General features: G+C 42.6%; 1 protein-coding gene across 1 annotated transcript in view; it reads left to right on the top strand.

The window, feature by feature from the left end:
- The window catches only part of chst11 (carbohydrate (chondroitin 4) sulfotransferase 11), a 59,944-nt gene that overhangs the window by 15,607 nt on the left and 24,144 nt on the right, over positions 1-20,193 (top strand). Inside the window, exon 2 of the mRNA XM_034672994.1 lies at positions 12,461-12,546. Within this exon, the coding sequence (XP_034528885.1) occupies positions 12,481-12,546 (66 nt within the window). The 5' untranslated portion in view covers positions 12,461-12,480. The remainder of the gene's footprint in view (positions 1-12,460; positions 12,547-20,193) is intronic.

Raw genomic sequence — 20,193 nt, 5'->3', positions numbered from 1 at the left:
ACACGCAGCCAATCAACACTGGAGACTTGATTGGTTTTATACACACTCTCTCTCACACATACACATACACAAAATCACTTCCCTGAGTTCTTATTGAGCTTTGTTGAATTAAGTTGTGCCAACATTGCTAATCACCTGTATCTCTGCTTCTCTGCTCTGCTTGCATTGTTCATTTAAATCCCAATTAGGCTGCAGCACTCCAGCTTTGTGTGGGACGATAACAACCCAACACACGCACATGCTCGCAAAAATGTAGAGTACTAAAAGTCAGTGTGTAAACCCAATCAGCCCTCTGAGTGTGTGTGTGCATATATGCCAGTGGCCCAGTGTGAAGTGGATCCCCGCGCACTTTCCCACTGTGAAGTTAAGATTAGTGACAAATTAATCCTCCTCCAGCGGCCCATAATCCTTTGCTGAGAGATGGTGGCAGATGTTGCGTGATTGCTGGCCTGCACTGAGCATGTGCAAGAGCGGGCCTGCTGTTTACAGAGCGCCTTGAGTGTAATCAGATGCTGAGGAGATATATTATGCAGGGTGATATTTACTGTCTGCTGAGAGAGCTCTGTATTAGGTAACGTTAATGACTGATTACTGAGATGATTCAACAACAAAAACAAACATTATGAGGTTTACTAAATTTTTATTTACGTCACCGCGGGCTGTTTTGTGTACTTTGTTTAACCTTTGTTTGTCTCACTTTTTATCTGTGACCAATCAGTTCAAAGCTGCATTTAAAAAGATGCTAAAAATAACATTTGGAGCAGAGAGAGGAACAATAATAATTACCCTGTCCTGTTTTTATAAATCTGTGGATCTGGATGATATCAGGTACAAAGAGCTTTAGCTGCAATGGCTGCAACATCATCTGTCTGTGCAAAGTGTTTCCTCTAAAGAAAAAATCAGTCTCTGTAAAGTCACCAGACTGTTGCTCAATCAATCATTATCTTTATTTATAAATCACCAAATCCCATCAAATGTTATCCTCAGACTCTTCCCAAACAGAGCAGGTCTAGACCGTACTCTATGTTCTATTATTAACAAAGACCCAACATCAAGACAGGATAAGATCCAGTCCCATCTTACAGACAGGACTCAGTCTGATCTCATCTTAATCCACCATGAGCAGAGCACTTTCAGCATTTAGCAAGTTACAGTGGCAAGGACAAACTTCCTTGAACAGGCAGAAACCTCATGTTAGACACACATCTACCCTTTGTAATATTCTGTGAATTTGGTGTTTGAAGGGCGAGCTCTGATCAATCCTAACATGATTCCACAAACAGACTCACTGATGGAGGCGGTGGTGGAGCAGAGACCTCTATGGAGAGAGTGGTTTAGCTTTTCATTGTTTCAAGTTGCAAGTTGCAAAATCAAGCACTTTAGTGGATGTACTTTGACCTTTGTGATCTCTACATTGCAGACATTTTGCAGCTGCAGGTTGAAGCAATTTACCTTAAGAGTTCTGTATCTTTTAATTAATCATCCAACCATTATCTATTCCAGATATCCAATTCGGGATTGCAGGAAGTGCTGCACTCCCTGGACAGGTTGCCAGCCTATCACAGAGCTCACTCGTAGACAGATGACAAAACCCACTCACACCTACAGACAATTTGAGTAATCAATTAACCAAACAAGCAAGTTGCACCCAATATAGATGTTTTAAAAAGAAAGAAAGAAAGAAAGAAAGAAAGAAAGAAAGAAAGAAAGAAAGAAAGAAAGAAAGAAAGAAAGAAAAGAGCGCATGTAAGAAAAGCACGTCTTTACCAGTATGGAAAATAAATCTGACTTTGTGCACGGCCCTGGATCTGCAAAGTAGAAACTAGTAAGTGTTCTGAGCGAGCCTCACTGCTTCACGCTGACACTCAGCGGACTTTCTATTCTGCAGAGTTATACTGTTGCAGTGATTTAAACTTTAGTAGAATGAGAGTCCTAGGGATCATCCTCTTTGTTGCACTACTTGATGTGTTGTCTGTTCTACAGGTGTGTCATGGTATTAGTCACTAAAGCATCAACAGTCCAACTCCATCGTCTCATTTTTACAGGCTCATACTTGCATTAATAGTTCACTCTGAGGAAGTGCACTAAATGTTAACACAACATAGATCTTTAGCTTTGCAAACTAACCAAGAAGTGCACATTCAGTAGTTGCAGAGTAACGTCAGCGCTCATTGTGAGTTTTGTTTCCACCTGTTCAACGTGAGTCACCTTACCGCTGAATAAACCAAGGTTGAAATGAAGCTTGGTTATCTTTTGATGGTTACCTCTTTACTTTCATGAGAAGCTTTTCACTCTGAAGATTCCTCTTCAGAGAATTCTCAAGAGTCATTTCCAGGCTTTAATAAATGCAGGTAATATTGTGTGATGAATGCAACCTTTTTTTAATGAAAGAAAACGAAACCAAACTCAAGCCAGTGAAAGGAGAGACGGATGATGAAGAGGAGAACACGCCTTTTATTCGGAGCTCTCTGAAGTTTGTCATCATTCATGATTTACAACATTAGTTTCCCAGAGTCTTGTCACTTGGCAGAGAGCTTTGGCTGCTGTTCTTGTTTGGATGTCACAGTTTTGTCCTTAACTTTCAAAGCCAACAAAGACATTTTAAGTGGATGGAGAATTTTCTGACCTTCCCAGGCACAAAGCTGCTTCGTTTAGAGGAGCCGAGGTTCAGACGCATCATGGGGAGTTTTAAAGGGAGGCTCTTTAAGTGTTCCCTCCGGTTTTTAGAGGATGACAGAGGGGTGTGATGGTTGCGCTGTGCTGGAAGCTTCCCAGCCTCTCTCCACCTGCTTTCAGAGGAATAATAAACTTGAAATCAGAGCGTTCAGGAGCTTTTTCAGCGCCGGCGTAATGGTGACAGGGAGGAGGAGAGGAGAGGTTCAGGGCTGTCAATGTGACAGACGCCCCGCAAAGTCTGATGAAAGCTGAATGTGTGTGGATGTTTGAGCAGCACACACAGCATATCTAAAGTTTAAGAGTACAAACTGGTGAGTGACTGGTGTTTGGGCTGGCAGGGGAAACACTCAGAGGGGGATGAAGGAGGAGGAGGAGGAGAGAGGGGGATCATAAATGAATTTCTTTAAAGTTATATCTCGAAAACTCTGCTGGAAATCACAAGCTTCAAGTAAATTTTAAAGGCTGAATAGTTTTCAATGAAGCTGCCTTCGTAGTGTGGCCAAGGCTGTAAATTCACTGCAGGAGCTTTCACTCACTTTCTAAACTCATACCAATGAAACATAATGCTCTGTGATTCATATACAGGAGTATGAGCACAGCCAGTGTGGAGGTCAGAGCTGAGGCAGAGGAAGGGATGATTTGCTCCTCCAAACAATAAGCCAATATCTGATAAATGTTGGATTAAGAGAATAATAGTAATCCCAGCCACGTGAATGAGTGCAAAAAACTACAACTACCATGCAGAAAAGTATAACATGACCTTAACGACTGACCCTTTCTAGCTCCTAACTTCCAGCTGGATTAGTAAGAGTTGCAAGAGATGAATATGGAGGGGTTTGGCTTCATAACCTGGCTGCACTGGTCTGCAGGAGGGGTTAGATCAGGAGTGTCAAACATAAGGTCCCCGGGCAAACCCGGCCTGCCAGAGGTTCCAATCCGGATAACTCTGGATAACTTCCCTAAGTTAAAAAATTATAGAAAGGACATTAACTGCCATTTTTCAATAAAAGTAACCACTATTTCAGATTTGTCCTCTGGGGGTCGTGAACAATCATAGTGCTGATGGAGCGCACCTGAATGGCACTCCGGTACTTTTTTTCTCAAATTGAGGAAAAAGACTATTTGAAATGAACTCGTCATTTGCAGTTTGCATAATGCGGTGGAAATTCATAGACTTTTTTAAGCACTTCAAGATCCAATCAACACTAAAGTTAACATGTACGCAGGAGCTGTGGATCCACATTTTTCTAATATTAATAGTCAACTCTACCTTCTTCATTATTATAATCTATCAGTTATTTTGCAGTAAACATTACACACGCTGTGTCAGGTGAATAGGTAACCTGTGTGCTTGGTGTGTTGGCAGCAGGTTTTAGTGCTTAAAGATTAAAATATTTTGCCCCACTTTTAAACTCATCATGGCGAAAATACAACAGCTGTTTTTGAAAAGAGACAGTTCATGAAATGTGAACATTTTCAGATTGTACTTGTACTTTTTTGCACTAAAACAAAGGGAAACATTTGGGGTTGTCCTTTATTCTGTTATGATTTTACAAGTCCCACTTGAGATGAAATTGGGCTGTATGTGGACCCTGAACTGAAATTAGTTTGACACCCCTGGGTTAGATTAATGTATGCACAGAGGCAGGCTTTTGATGCATATCTTGACGACCATCAGATTTTAGATTTTGCAGTTTGATTTATTTTCACTGTCCTTGAATTACCACGTGAACACGTCAAACTGTAGCATCAAAAACAGACATTTATGACAGTCAGCTGTCTGGAGCTGCAGCCTCGGCCTCTGTTTTCACTGCTGAGCTGAGCTGAGCTGAGCTGAGCTGAGTGTGTGTGTGTGTGTGTGTGTGTGTGTGTGTGTGTGTGTGTGTGTGTGTGTGTGTGTGTGTGTGTGTGTGTGTGTGTGTGTGTGTGTGTTGTTCCTGTGTGTGTGTGTGTGTGCTCTCAGTCGATACTTGTCAGCACTGGCAAAATGAAACTGTTCTGCTTTCCCACGACCTTACCTGGTTCCAGGACCTGAGGAATCTGTGCCAGCATGTGCAGGTGAGGGGATTGTGAAGGGGAGCGGTGGTTGCGGCTCAGTTCCCACTGACCGGTGAGCCAGGTGTTGGCATGGAGTCGGTACGGGTGACCTTATGTTCCCTGTTCATACTGTGGGCGTACCTGAGTCACACACTGGGTTTCTGTGAACAGGTTTCCAGCTCTGTTGAAGAGGTCCTAATGTGTTTGTGTGTGAAGATGTGTGTGTTTGTGTGTGTGCGTTTGTGTTTGTGTGAGACGAACAGTCACCAGGCAGACCACAGACAGGATTACTGGCAGATTAAACAGTTCATGCCTGTGTGTTTGTGTTCATACCTGGAGGCATTGGAGCGCAGTGATAAGGCCTGTGTGGACGGATTTAAATTACTGGTATGTGTGTGTGTGTGTGTGTGTGTGTGTGTGTGTGTGTGTGTGTGTGTGTGTGTGTGTGTGTGTGTGTGTGTGTGTGTGTGTGTGTGTGTGTATGTACATGTGTGTGTGTTTGTGTGGGAAGTTGAACACTATGTGAGGACAGAGGGATTTAGGAATGTGTGCTTTTCTCTCTGCTCATCAGCATAAACCTACACAAAAAGGTTTCACTTTGAAATCGGTTTAAATAACGGGGAAGGATTAAAACAGTAAAAACAGTCGCTCACATTCAAACAGTCGACAGGATTTATAAACTTTACAGGAGGTTGAGGAAGATTGAATGTTACTACAGAAACAGACCTTTATGGTAAAGTAAGATGCTTTTTAAGGAAACATCTGTAAGCTACAACTCTGTCTCAAAGCCTCTACTTTATCTTATTACCCGGCTCTCTAACTGATCTTTTGGTTGTGTAAGATGCTTGATTCTGATTGGTCAAAACCCCTTGACAACGGTTATTAACCTTGACTAACATGAGCAACGCCAGAGACAAACTGATCACATGTCATGTCAAATCAATCTGCAGAAAAGAGGTCCGGCATATTTTGCTTCTGCTTGTTGACACCATAGACCGTAAGTGAGGTAAAACTGTTAGCTTCTGTTAGCATCATGGTGGTAAACAATGTGGCTGAAATGTTAGCTTATGTTTGCCTCATATTGGTAAACAATGTGGATAAAATGGTAGCTTCTGTTAGCATAACATTGGTGAAAAATGTAGTTTAAACGTTAGCTTCCTTTAACATTGTATTGTTAAACAATGTCGCTGAAACGTTAGCTTCCGTTATCACCATATTGGTAAACAATGCCTCACCTCGATCAGTAAGGTTTTTGTGCTATTGTCTGTAAAAGAAACATTGTGCTTCATAAAAACTAAGCATTCAAAACACTACAGTCATGCATTAACATGAACAAATCTCAAGGACTAGATCATGAGAAGACCAGCAGCTCCTGTTTTCTTGACCACATTTTTTACCCAAGTGGCAACCTCCGGTGTAAAAATATGTGTCCAATGCGGAAGGGCTAAAAACTGCAGTTCATTGAGGATCCACTTGAGGCTGGCTCCGGAGGTAAAGGAAACCACATACACACCAATTCAAAAAAGGAGATCTTTACAGCAGAAATAAACATGTTTACAGCCTGGTACAAAAGATGAGTGTAGTCTGGATAGCTCATTTCTCAATCGGCACACACTGTATGGGGGGTGATTTTTTTTCTGAAGCGACATTTCGAAGATATTGAGATTACGAGTCTTCCAATGAGAGGCACAGATGACTTGATTGGCAGGTGGGAACACTGTAGCTGTTGGCTAGGAGGCTCAAAGCCTGCCTCTTTAAGTCACAATCACTTGACAGCAGCAATATGTCTGCCGCCACCGATTGGCCTAAAAACAGCGCTTCAGAAATAGATGGGTGACATCACGGATACTACGTCCATAATATAGTCTATGGTTTTACCCTGGAGTCTTGTGGCTACGAAGAGAGAATGCAACATCTGTTTTTATAATGTTGTCTCACACCTAGAACAACAATCTGAGCCTCTCAGTGGACAAAACAAGATCTTCTGGTGGAAGCAGAAGTCTTTTGAGGTACCTTTATGCATGTTGTCGTCATTTAGACTCCAGAATAACTGTTGAAAAATCTGAGGCTGAAGAGTATCAGATTCTCCCTGTTGGATTCAGTAGATTGAGGCCTGTGGACTTTACTTTCCACTGTTTGTTTTTCCAGGGTTGATGCTGCTCTGAATAAAATGGTTTGTTTTGGGGATTCCCAGGTGTCCAACTGTCTGAAATAATCAGGCTTGATTCTGTGAAAGTTTGTGTGATTATCATTTTTATTCCAGTGTTTTCCTACAGACTGTAGTTCCTGCAGAAATTGGATTTGGGTTCTTTAAGTTGTTGTTTTTTGTGGCAGCCGAAAAGTACACAAACTAGTCTCCCTCTCAGTGCTCCGGACATCACTTCAGCGTCTCTCATTGAGGAGTACAGATGACAGGATCTATTGGAGTCCACACTCTGCACAGACCAGACTCTTCACTCCGGATTCATTCTGTCTCCTGCTGTCGTTAGCAGCCGGCTCTCTGGTGCTAACAGATAAACATCCTTCCAGCTCTGTGACCCGTTCAGTGACACACACTCTCACAGACACACACTCACACCGTGGCTGAATCCTCATTACCTCCAGCTTGTGTCCACTGCAATCAGTGATCACACCCGCTCTGCTGAATCAGCCGACTGCTGGGCGAGTGTGTGTGTGTGTGTGTGTGTGTGTGTGTGTGTGTGTGTGTGTGTGTGTGTGTGTGTGTGTGTGTGTGTGTGTGTGTGTGTGTGCATTCTTTGTGAGCGAGCCTAAAAAGCAAATATTCCATGATTGCATTATTTCAGAGAAAACTCAGAGAAAGCAGTAATTGCCTGTTTACACGTCTGCAGAAGGACTCTGTGTTAAGCTGCATTATTAAAGAGCGGCTTTAGAAACAAGGTTATAAATCACACTCTTTGTTTTTTTGTGCATGATTAATCGTGCACGTACAGGAGAGAGTGTGTGTGTGATTCCAGAGTGTGTAAAGGCATCTCTCTCCTCTCTCCATCCTCCCCTCGGTGTTTGAAGGTCACGCCTGTCTGTTGGGGCTCGTTACGCTAACAAGCGCTCAGCCCGCTCCCAGGGGCTCCGTCAATGGATCCAGTCTGGGCCAATAGAGGGATTAAAGCTCACATGCAGGGATTGTGGGTAAATCCGGGGTCCATTCTTCAATTTTTAACCAGGATTTTAAAAAAAATCAACAGCTTGCCATGAAATATGAATCCAGAGTTTGGCTTTTTAGCTCAGAGATAGGAGTGCGAGCAGATGAACCCTTATTGATTTCTGACAGGAGTGTGGCCTCTGCAGCAGAGGGGAGAAAAAATCAGGATATAAAAGATGAAAACACAGACCATTAAAGAGGATCTCATCATTACACTGATACTGAGTGTGCACTGGCAGGAAACAGAGACAGCTTTACATGTTTGTCGTCAACACATTTGTACATTTACAGTTCAGCAAACGAGCAGGTGTGAAGATGAGCGAATGTGGAATCTGACATTATCGGCTTCACGCGGCAGATGTGCAAATTTGCAACCTCACATTGCACATTGTAAACAAACATTCACACCAAGCAGTGTCCACCATGCAGTGCAAATATGTATGATCAGTTCATGAGCTTACATCAGGGAGAGATTATGAGATAACTGAGCCCAGGGTGCAGACTCACAGGAGACAGACACAGGACTCCCTCCTGATCCGCTCATTTGCTACCCTTTGGTGACATTTTGTCTGCAGAGATCAGAGACTCTATATATCACCTCGGGAGGCTGTTCCATTTAAGGTTCATGCTCTACATCCCATTTCATTATATGATAACACTGTTTCAAATGTCACTCACAAACAGGAGCATTGACATTTAGGGGGAAAACAAGAGAAAATGTATGGATTGTGGCAAATGTGTGGATTTAGTTCTCTTGCAATTTAACAGAAAAATGTGGAAGAGTTAAATCTGCAACCAGATCAAAACAGAATATGTGTTCAGTGTTGGCGTTTTAACTTGCAATGATAGGTTGTCTTTACTTTTGAAGATGCAACGGGATAAATCTAGCTGTGCTCTCTGGCTGTTTGGATCTTTCAAACCAACTAAAGTAGCTTGGCGTACAGATAAATTGGAAAAAGTTCTGCATTTCTGTCATCCTGCAGACCAACAGCAGAAACAAACATGGCCACCTCTGCAGATTTAGTAAAAGGAACTTTTTCACAAGATATTGCATTCAGTAAAAGGGCTATAGGACTTCTGCTGTCAATGTTTAGAAGAGTTGTATCGTCCCAGTAAGTTTCTGCAAAATTACAGGCACATGAAATATAAAATCAGTGTGTCATTTAGCCGGGAGCACTCTGTCGGAACTGAGACATGATTTTTGGGTTGCATTTTAACGTTGGTTCCCCGGGAGCGTGTTGTGTGTGTTCCCACATATCCTTTTTCATAAGTTTGTATCAGATTTTATCCCCCTTTCTCCCAATTTGGTAGCCAATTACACCCAACCTGTTATCCAGTAGCAATAGACTACAGATGGAATGTAGCTTTTAGCTAAATCTGGTGCGCCCATCTCTTTGTTTATTGCAAACATTTAATGAAAGTGCACATTGTCCTTTTAAATAAAAAAACTAAACTAAGTAGCACAGAGGCCTCACATTGACTAGCTTCCGGTCAGATCAGTCAAATGAAACGCCGCGACTGGACGCAAACCATAGTTTGCAGTGCCTTAAATAGAAGGGAAATGTAGGAATAGAAGACCTAATTTTGAATATTTCTAAGAAATGTGGTAACATGGGGATGACCCCAGTTCGCCATGCAATACATCATGATCCTGGTCCCATCAGCTGCTCCCGTTCGCTGAGATGAATTCCTGGCATGACAAAAACTTGTTGTTGGAGACTTGAGTTGGATGTTTTTCATAAAATGTTAGGAGACATTAGTCTGAGAGCACCATGGAAACATGCCTCGTGATGTGGACAAATCAGCCTCAATATCATGACCATCTGTGCAATCTAATGCAATCCAACACAACAGCTCCAACATGAATCATATTTTCACAAAGCTTCTCATTTTCACTTTTTGTTGTCACGTTAGAAATTAAACTTTATTGACGATGTTTCATCTTGATTTAACATATGCAACGTGAGCTCTCAGGTCGTGCCTCGCAGTCAGACAGTGGGAGCACATAAATTGTGAGCGATTCCCTAGTACAGTGAGTTCACTTTCCACCACAACATTTTTATAACCTTTTAGGTCTGAACGCTGGTTCAAAGCATGCTAAACATCCTGTTTTTTATAGTGTAAATACTGAATCCTTGTGATAAATCTCCCAAAAGTAATTCCACAAATTCCAGAGAAAACACAGACTGATTTTTGAGATACTTAAATAACTCAAAAGTAAGTAAGTTAGTCAAAAATTGCAAGAAATTTCAGAATCTGAAGACTCCAAGACTGCAAGGTCAAAGTTTTAAGTGAGGTGTTTCGTGCAACCAGCTCCGCAGAGCCAAAATATTCAACTTTTAAATACATCAGGTAGAAATATCCTCCAGTTTCAGAAGCTGCTAGAACTTTTGCACATTTAAAAAATGCTCCCAAGTCCACATTTTTATGTCTTTGCTGTTTCAGAGTTCCTGATTTAACGAGGTACAAAGGTGATGCAGAGACAGTTAAAACTGTAGAACAGATTTGAAAGCATGCACTTGTTCTCGTTTTGTTTAATGATGGAGATGTGCTGCATAGAAATGGAGTGTATGTAATTGCTTGTTATTCTCATCACTCCTCCTGATGGCAGCAGCACATGTTCATGCATGAACATGAGGCAGATGATGTGTGGAATAAACTGCCTTTAAATCCTCAGCTTTCTTACTGCTTCATTTTCCCTCCTGTCGATCCTGCGCCGTCCTTCAGCTCTTTTCCATGCACGGTAATTGGGGAGAGTGTGTGCCGGCGGGGGCGGGGTGTGAGCCGCTGCCAGAAGCCACCGCTCTGTATCGAGTTGTGTAAAGAGCTGAGATGCAGCCAAACAAACGCTGAACTGTGACTTCGCCCTTGGCTTCCAGTCACTGCTCTCATTATTTATCCCCGTAACTCTCTGCCTCCTTCTCGCAGAGCTTGGTCGTTTACAGCCGTGCTGCCCAAAGTGGTGTCCTCAAGTCCACCGCCAAACAAAGAGCAGTTAGATATGACTCTTTCAGGAACACAGCCCTGAGAAGGAGACGCTCCTCTCATTCATCTCAAAATCTTATCAAGCAGAGCTGGAAAAGGGGGCATATGCATTTAAATCAATGTCCAATATGGAGGAAGATGTACCGTACTGGTGCTCCTCTGTCAGCAAAACATGCAAGGCCTAAAGAAGCAAAACTCCTAAAAATTAAAAAGTCAGTACTAGAAAAAGCTCTTGGGGTTACAGGAAATGTATTTATGAATCAGAAGTCCTACAGATGACTCTTTAAAAGGCTTTCAATCGGGGAAAAGCCTCTTTAAACCACAAGCTTTTTATGTTTCCATTCTGCAGTTGGCCAAATGAATGAATTGGCAGCTCTGCTGACGAACTGCATCATGCCCAGCGTGATTCCTAGATCCTCCATCTGATGGTTTCATCTCGCCTGCAGACAGGTTGCCTACTTACAGCATCTATAAAGCAGTTTATACGGCAGCATTGTGGTAAATGGAGGGGGGGATTCAATGTAGCATCACTCTGGAATCACCAGATTGGCTGCTGTTGAGCAATATTACAGAGCTTAAACTGTGTTGATGGTTCAGATGCAAAGTGGAGCATTTTGGCATGCTGCAAGATGACATAAAAAGTAAATGCAATGAAGCAAACAGACACATTTAAATACGGCGTGTGTGAACGAGACATTTCCCTGAGATTGCATCAGAAACTTCATTAAAATAAATCAAGCTTTGTAAAAGTTGTGTGCATGCCTCAACTTGCAGACGGACCTGACGGAGCATGAATTCAACTTTACACAAATCTACATTTTTCAATCAGGTTTCCACCAGAAAATGCAATTAAACCAACATCTGTTTAGGGTTAATACCACTCAGCAACCAACAGGAATACGAATGATCCTGCAGGCAGATCTGCACAAGAGCCACAAGGTGACAATGTGCATCAGTTTGAGTCTGAGTAGAACAAGGTCCCATGCACAGACTGTAAAACATATACAAAGTTTCTTATGGCGGCATATTCCTGCAAAATCTTGCAAGAACCAATGAGAGCGTGAGCCTGCAAGATTCACATGAGGGGATGGTGAGGAGCTGCACACACAAAACAAACATCCATGCACACATATTATCTTTGTGAGTGCTTTCACATCACTCACCTGCAACATTTCTCTGCTCAGGAGGTAAACTTTACAGCCTGTGAGGAGAAATGTTCTGAGCATGTGCAGAAACAGCTCTCCTGCTCCTGTCCCAATTCTGGTGGTTTTAAAAGCTGGATGTGTCCTGTGCATGTGTAACAAGTTTCTCATCATGCTGTCTAACCAACTTTAAATCCTCACAGGAGCTTTAAAAAAGGATAAAAGGTGAAACATTAAACTTTCAGCAACAAATTGCAAACATTTCAGTCTTAGAAAACAGTGTTTCAAAGTTTCTCCTGCACAAAACAGTGGAGGAGTATTCTTGAGGGTGAATGTTCATGAGTGAGAAAGTCTGAAGTGATCTCTCGGCTGGTGTTTCGTCTTTGTATCTCTCCTCTGGAATGGATTATTTTATTGAAAGACCCTCAGTCCTTATCAGTGTCTCCTCTGTGTTTTGCAGTCATTCGGAGGAGCCCCTTCATGGTGGACGGCTGCTGTAGAAAAGGATCACGCAACGCCCTGCAGGAGCTCTACAACCCCACACAGGTAGGAGGCTAACCGTCCTCTATCTCTCTCTCTGTCCGTCTCTCTTGACCCTCGTCTGATCCTCTCTTCTGCACCATGCTGTCAGAGGTCTGACCAACAAAGCCCTCTGAGGCGCTCACTCCAGCTGCCTTTATTTCAGCATTATTTTGTGGAAGCCTGTTTATAGCTTTCTTTACTTTATTATCGCTCCTCCTCTCTGGACTTTGACACAAAGCCTGAATGTCATCCTTGAAATGACAGGACCAACCTGACTGCCCGGTTAAAACTCCAGGCGACAGAATTAGCATAATGGCTGTCTGTATTCCTTCCAGAAGTCTGGAAACTTTACCGTCTCTTCAGGGTTTGAGAAATGGAAACAGACAACAAGACACAAACAGGGACAAAGGTTTTGCTGAAGTCGAACGTCTCCCCTCGCTGAAGGACAGAAAGGAAACAACATGCTATCAAGCATCTGCAGGTTGTGTTCATCACTTGTCTGCATGAGTAGCAGCACTATTATTGCTCTGTCAGTGTCTGTTCCAGCCTGTGAAGCCTCATTTTATTTCATAGTTTGGATATAAAGAGCTTCAGAGGATGGGAACATGACACCTGCCATAACTCTCTGATTGCCAGCATGAAATTAAAACATATTACAAGCTGCGGCTTTAATGGATTTTCTGCTTTATAAGGCGGTTTACAGCGGGGGCGGTGCAGAGATGGAGACATGATGGAGGTGCAGGACAGCGAGTGTTAATGCGTACTATTAAACCTGCAGAGGATTTAAAAAGAACGAGGCGCTGATGATAACACGCGACTGAATGTGGAGGAGAACGTGTCCGGCCCTATCTTACCAAGTGATGTCAAAAACTTTTTCTTCTTTATAATTTCATTTTGTGTTTTTGCACAATTAACTACAGCTCTTTTTCAGTTTATGTTCATTGCTTCTGACCACTTTCCAAAGCATATGATACACTTTCGAATGATTTCCAACCTCTCAGGCAGCCGTTAATTTTAAGGGTAAAAAGAGGCTTTTTGGCAGCCAAATCAGAGCGAGGGCGGCTGCCAGAAAGTATTGCATTCATAAGCTTTATTGTACGGAAATTAAGTTTGGAAGACAAAGAGCAAATGTTGGATGAAGGATAATGCTTGCTCAGTCTTTGCAGAAGTTAAAGCGCCTCTTGAATGGATTTTCTTTGGGGTTGTAGCTTTCTTTTAAGTTTTTCCGGTGACATGATAAGTTATTATAACTTAAGTCTAGTTTGGTTTCCAGCGTGAGTTTATAGACAGTCAGTCAGATTAAAAGCAAGCTAACAGGATGTGAAGCAGGGACTTTAAAGCACTTTCTTTAAAGGAAAAGATGGTGAGCACACCAGAAAGTGTCTGTAATCATCTCTTACTTTAATAAAAACTGAAGCCACTGCAACATTTTGTTTCTGCAAGGTTAGGAGGGCCCCATTTGGTCCTTTGCTGCATATTAATCATCACTAAAATAAGTAGTTAGTCACTGTTGAAATCAACCTCTTAAGTCTGAATCATTCACTCTCTTGTTATTGATCAATAATGTTTCGTTTTTTTTAGCTCCAACCAAAGCTCTATTGTCTGTGCACGTCTTTGCTTTAATTTGACATCAGGAAGCCTCTTTGCTTTTGCACTATTCTCTGACATGTGCTTCCGCCTGCAGAGCACTGATCAGCTAATTGGGTATATGACGGACAAGTCACTGACATATTATGAATTGTGATATTTTTGTATCTCAGTTTGAGATCACTTTAAACACCTAATGCCTGAGATTATCCTGCAGACACAGTGATGTGTGCAGAGTTTGTTATCTCAGCTCAGTGATCCCCTTAAGTAGCTAACACACTGTATGTTGATAAGATAAACACTCTCTGAAGATGCTCTTCCATTCAGCTTTTCTGGTTTAACTTCTAAAAAATTGAAGAAAGCTGGTAAAACAGCGACGTTCAGTGAGGCAGGGGACTCATATGTGAGCTGCTGGTATCCTCTGATTCAGAAAGGTCCTGAAGTATGTTGATACCCTGGAGCTGTCTTGGTTCATGGGTTCACAGTTTACACACCTGCACCACCAGGTAACTCAAGATCTTTCCTGCTGTCCAGTAGGGATGGGCAGTTCAAGACAAAATACTATTTGATAATCATTGGATTCGACGACCTGTCCCATTAACGTCCCGTTTATGCAGCAGGAAGAAGTGCTGCTAGTAGCGGGCACTGACAGCGTCTTTCTCGATCTTTAAGTCAGTGTTTCTGTAACGCGGCATGGCGTGTTTACATTTCACAGCCGTGCTCGGTCTCTGGAAATCTGTGTGTTTGTGAGATTAAGAAACAGAGAAAATCGCCACGACTGTCGCTGATGTTTTCTTCCTCTTTTGCTATTTAATGCAGTAAGCATTCTTCTTCTTCTGTTTGCTTTAAGAAACCCTATAGCCACCATGTGGTGGGAACTCCATATTACAACCAGGCAGCGGTACAAAAGATGAAAAATTGTACTTTCAAAATGAGAAAATATTCAAAGGAACTCTTTGATTTTTTACAAAGTGAACGAATATTCAAATACCATTACCCATACCATTGCCCATACCTACTCTCCAGTTAACTCAGAAGTTACTCCACTCTCTCCTTCGGTCCGTTTAATCTTGTTCTTCTTCTGTAAACTCAAGCTCATAGAGTCTGGTTTTAGTTTGGTTGCATTTGTGTCTCTTTTCAAGCCTACAGATCCAAACAGCTGATCAAAAAGGTCCTACGCTTGCACCATGAAAAAAGCTTTGGTTCGAATAAAATGAGCTTACATGGTAGCGCTGACCTCGTCTGAAGAGGTTCAGAAGTATCTCGTACAACCCCAAAACATCCCTTAAACACTCTTGCATTCTACAGCGTATCAGAAATATTAATATTGCATGCTGAATAAACATTTGAAAGGCTCAGCTCATTTAATAAATATGTAAACAGCTTAATTAAGACCCTTCTTATTTGGAGAGACACAGTAAATACTATTATCTCCACAGCAGTGCTCCTGCAGCGCTCAGCACCTCTCTAATGCTGTTGTGTGATCCTCCTCTCCCCCACTCTAAAGTTTTACAACATCATTAAAACCAACAGAACGGCTAAAAGCTCCAACTCCCAGGATCGAGCGGAGAGCGGAGAAAATAAAGCCAACATTTTAATAAAGTGTTTGAAAAATGATCCTCTGCGGACGAGACTTCCAAGTGTCCTTGAACGCATCAATGCGGACAGTTTTCACAACACCCCCTGCTTGCAATGATAATGTAATTCTAAAGAAAGCAAAACAACTTCATATTCACTGTGATGGATTACCAATCTGAAGCAAGTGAGCTGAGACCAATGGAGCTGTGAAGGTATGAAATCAATTCAGTAACTTTGAAACAGAGCTGTGGAGTCTAAAAGTATATAAACGTGCAGTTTAAAGGCGACACCGTGCATGGGAGCAGATCTGTTCTGCAGAGGCCTGTCTTCAGGTGTGTGTGCCGTGTCTGAGCAGCTGAAAGGAGGAGCGGGACAGCAGGACACAGCTGGAGGCGATGCTATCAGAGTGACGGATTGGATAGTTTCTGCTCCTCTTCTGTTCTCCCATCACTGTCCTCCTCACTATCTATCACTGCCTGAATGCCTGTCCTCTTTCTTCTGCAGCTCAACCCTCACCTGTCTCCTTCCTCACACCTTCAGCTGCTTTATATTCCCTCCGCTCTGCCTTGGCTCTGCTCCTCACGCTCTCTCTCTCTCCGTCTCTTTCCCTCTATTCCTCCATTTATCACCTTGCACCTTTTAAATGCACACGCTGGAGCTTTAAGTGGTTTGCTGGCCCGCTAAGATTAGCTAAGGTGCACGTGGACTCGGCGGAGGTTAATTTTCCGTGGAGGGTTTTTCCACACGTTCTCAGTCATGTGAAGCGCCATTGATATATTTCTGTGTGCACAGCGGGCTGTTTCTGCAGCGAGAGTAAACTGAAGCAGGGTGCTCGGGGTCAGTGGTCAAGTGGGAGCTGAGGCTGTGTGTGTTTGTGAGTGTGTGTCTTTGAGGGAACTAGTTTGACTTGTAGGACATTTTTGGCATTCCTTGGCAGGACGTTTTTACCTCTTTATGTTTCTGATTCAGAGGCAGCTAAATTGACATATGGTATACAAGTCAAAGGACATCTATTTTGCTGATCTGTAACCTCTGCAATTTGCACAACATTAGATACGCAGATGTTGGCGAAATCCCTGGAAGAGTGTTTTCCGGCTTCTCTGAACAGCTTGCTTGGAGAGTCCAGAGGAACTCAACACACTGCGCTACTAAAAACTTGGACACAGATTTTATATTTCCTCTTGCACCTAATACTAATACGTATGCAACGACCTGTGAAGAGTGTCTGACTCTCTGCATGTGCCACAAATGTGTAGCATGCCAGCCTTGTATGTGATTTTGCTGACCAATGGAGACACCAGCGTTCCCTTCAGTTAGCTACGTGGTTTATGTGCGTTTTGTTTGCTACGTAGGTACGTAGCAAAATCCTTTTTTCTCGGCTGCATAAAATTTACACTGAAGTGACAGCTTGGACAAAGGAGACAGAGGCAGCAGAGGAACTTCCTAAAATGTTGAAAATGTGCGACTATGTTGATACCTTCATCCTGTGGTGTATGGAATGATAGTATAAAGAATAAACCAAATTTGTACTTCATTTAAAACCAACCTGGAGGAGTTTGTACCTAATATTAAGTTTGTCTATTTTTTTGTTTTAAATGCCGGTTAAAGGGTCAGACTCTGACAACATGCAAACCAATAAGCAGCTGTTTAGTTTTGGCCCTGTAAAGTCTCATTTCCAGTAGTTCTGGGACTAAAACAAGGAGACAGAACCTGATATTTCAAACACTAGCAGAGAGTTACGATTGCAAATGAAAGATCCTTCAATCTTTATTCATATAGCACAAAATCTCCACAAATGTTATCCTCAGACTCTTTCCAAACAGAGCAGGTCTAGACCGTACTCCATGTTCTATGATTAACCAAGACCCATCATCAAGACAGGATAAGATCCAGTCCCATCTTACAGCCAGGACTCTGATCTCATCTTAATCCAACATGAGCAGAGCACTTTGCAGCATTTAGCAAGTTACAGTGGCAAGGACAAACTTCCTTTAACAGGCAGAAACCTCCAGCAGGACCAGACTCATGTTAGACACACATCAGCTGAGACCGTTTTGGAGAGAGGGATAGAGAGAGAGAGAGAGAGAGAGAGAGAGAGAGAGAGAGAGAGAGAGAGAGAGAGAGAGAGAGAGAGAGAGAGAGAGAGAGAGAGAGACTAGTGGTGATATGATTTACAGAGGTAGCAGTCTTGCTGGGAGATGGATATTTGTCATTGCAGACCTGATTGCAGAGTCCTGTTCCTCAATTTAGACACTATAGGACACCTTCGGTGTCATATTTTGAAGCCTAAGGTCACTGACGCAGCTGCCATGTTCAAGGAGTTGCGAGAGATTACTTATTGGAAACCTGTCACCAACTCTTCATTCATCCCTCTCTCTCTGTTAGTGTTTGAGCTCAGTTTGACTTCTTAAACACTGGGTTCATACAGGATCTGTGGTTGCCTTACAAACACAAACCTCAGTTTGAATCAATCTGGAGGAGAAATCATACATCAAGTCTTCAATTAAAGGCTTACCTTCCTGCCTGCTGTGGCCTTGAAGGTAACTCACAGAGCTCCGTGTCTGCTATTTTTACCCTGTGGTGTGTTTGCACGTTGTTCCGTGTCCTTGGGGCAGACACGACTTCGTTAATCAGATTTAAAAATCAGAAAGAGTTGATGAGGCAGATGTAATAAAACCTGCAGAGGGAGTGATTGGATGCGGCCACACACGCTCAGATATGATCTCAGTGCAAAGCAGGGAGCTGCTTTTCTTACAGTAATAATCTTTTCTCCTCATGGAAATGTTGGTTCTTCCTCTCCGTAATCACAGGCCAGCTCACGCAGAAAAGCAGACACCGTTATTATCTGGCCAGAGCTCACGGTTAAATGCTGATTCAGAGATCAGAGCTGCGGCTGCTGATGCACACTGCTCATTTGTGCAAACTGGTGCAACAGGAGAGAATGAGTCACCGCTAACATGAGCACTAATGGAGTGTCAGTGTGATGTAAGTGTGTGTTCAGAGTCTGTGTGTGTCTGTTATTATATCTACTGTGTTTCAAAGGATTAAATGTCTGTACAAGAAAGAGTGCGGAGAAAATTTCAGGTTTCAGCGAGGAGAAGATTTAAATCATCTTAGATTGAAGTCATATTAAGGTAAAAAATATTGTAGTAAGAGGCATTTGTTCTCCTTTCTTTTCACTCTGAAGCTAAATTAGAATACGGACAAACTTCCTTTAACAGGCAGAAACCTCGAACAGAACCAGACTCATGTTAGACACACATCTGCTGAGACCATGTTGGTGAGAGGGATAGAGGGAGATGAAGAGAGAGAGAGATGATAGTGGGGAGACGGATAGTAGTTGTAGCAGCTGGAGTCTGGCATGTCCACAGCAGCAGTGATCCAGAGGACACCATAGGAGACAAGGGAGCTCAGGGACTCCAGAAAGGGCTACGGTTAGTACTTTAATGGGGCAGAAGGAGTTAAAGTAAAAGACAGGCAGAGAGAGGAGAGAGAGGGAAAGACAGGATCCCAGTGTGTCAGTCTAAGCCTATAGCAGCATAACTAAGAGCTGGTCAAAGCCTGAGTAGCTCTAACTATAAGCTTTATCAAAAAGGAGAGTTTGAAGCCTACTCTTAAAAGTAGAGAGGGTGTTTCCCTCCTGGACCCTGACTGATAGATGATTCCAAAGGAGAGGAGTCTGATATCTGTAGGCTCTACTTCCCATACTACCTTTAGAGACTTTAGGTACGATGTTGGGAGCGTAGTGTTCTAGACGGGTAATAGGGCACTATGAGCTCTTTAAGATAGGATGGTGTCTGACCTTTAAGAGCTTTGTAGGTCAGAAGAAGGATTTTAAATTCTATTCTAGAGATCAAAACCAGAGATGGATTGGCCTGCTTTGTCAACAGGGGGCAGCAAAATCCACAAATACCTCTCAGGAGTTTTAATGAAACACCTTTTGATAGCAGATTGTGAAGGAATCTGCTCTTTGGAAGTTGAATATGTCTGCCTCCCAGACCCTGACTGGTAGCTGATTCTAAAAGAGAGGTGTCTGATAACTGAAGGTTCAACCTCCCATACTATTTTTAGAGACTGTAGGTACGACAAGCAAGATGGTGGTTTTGCATGCAAAGCAGCATCTGTGATAAAAGAGGCTGATTTTTGCACCCAAGGTTTAAAGGTTTTAAATGTTTATTGCAGCAGCAGATTTGGGATCTTGGCTCCAACTTCATCGCTCCTCACAGATTTATTCTTCATGATGAAACTTTAGCAGTGCAAGTGGATACTCAGCGGCGGTGGATCTAAAAGTATGATTCCAGTTGTGGTGTAGAGCAGTCAGGTAGAGAGTCAGAAACCCTGCAGCTTTAATAGACCACCACATCGGAAAGATGCATTCGTCATGTGGTTGTGAGAGCCACATCTTTACCACAGCGGGTGACGGTGCTCATGGGAAATGCAGTTTTCATCCCAGAAAACCAATACAGATTTTCATTCAGACTTAGCACAGCATGAGAGCTCCTCACT

The sequence above is a fragment of the Notolabrus celidotus genome, chromosome 21, assembly GCF_009762535.1.
Source record: "Notolabrus celidotus isolate fNotCel1 chromosome 21, fNotCel1.pri, whole genome shotgun sequence".
NCBI lineage: Eukaryota > Metazoa > Chordata > Actinopteri > Labriformes > Labridae > Notolabrus > Notolabrus celidotus.
The sequence above is the reverse complement of the archived record's forward strand: the minus strand, read 5'-3'. Positions and strand labels throughout refer to the sequence as shown.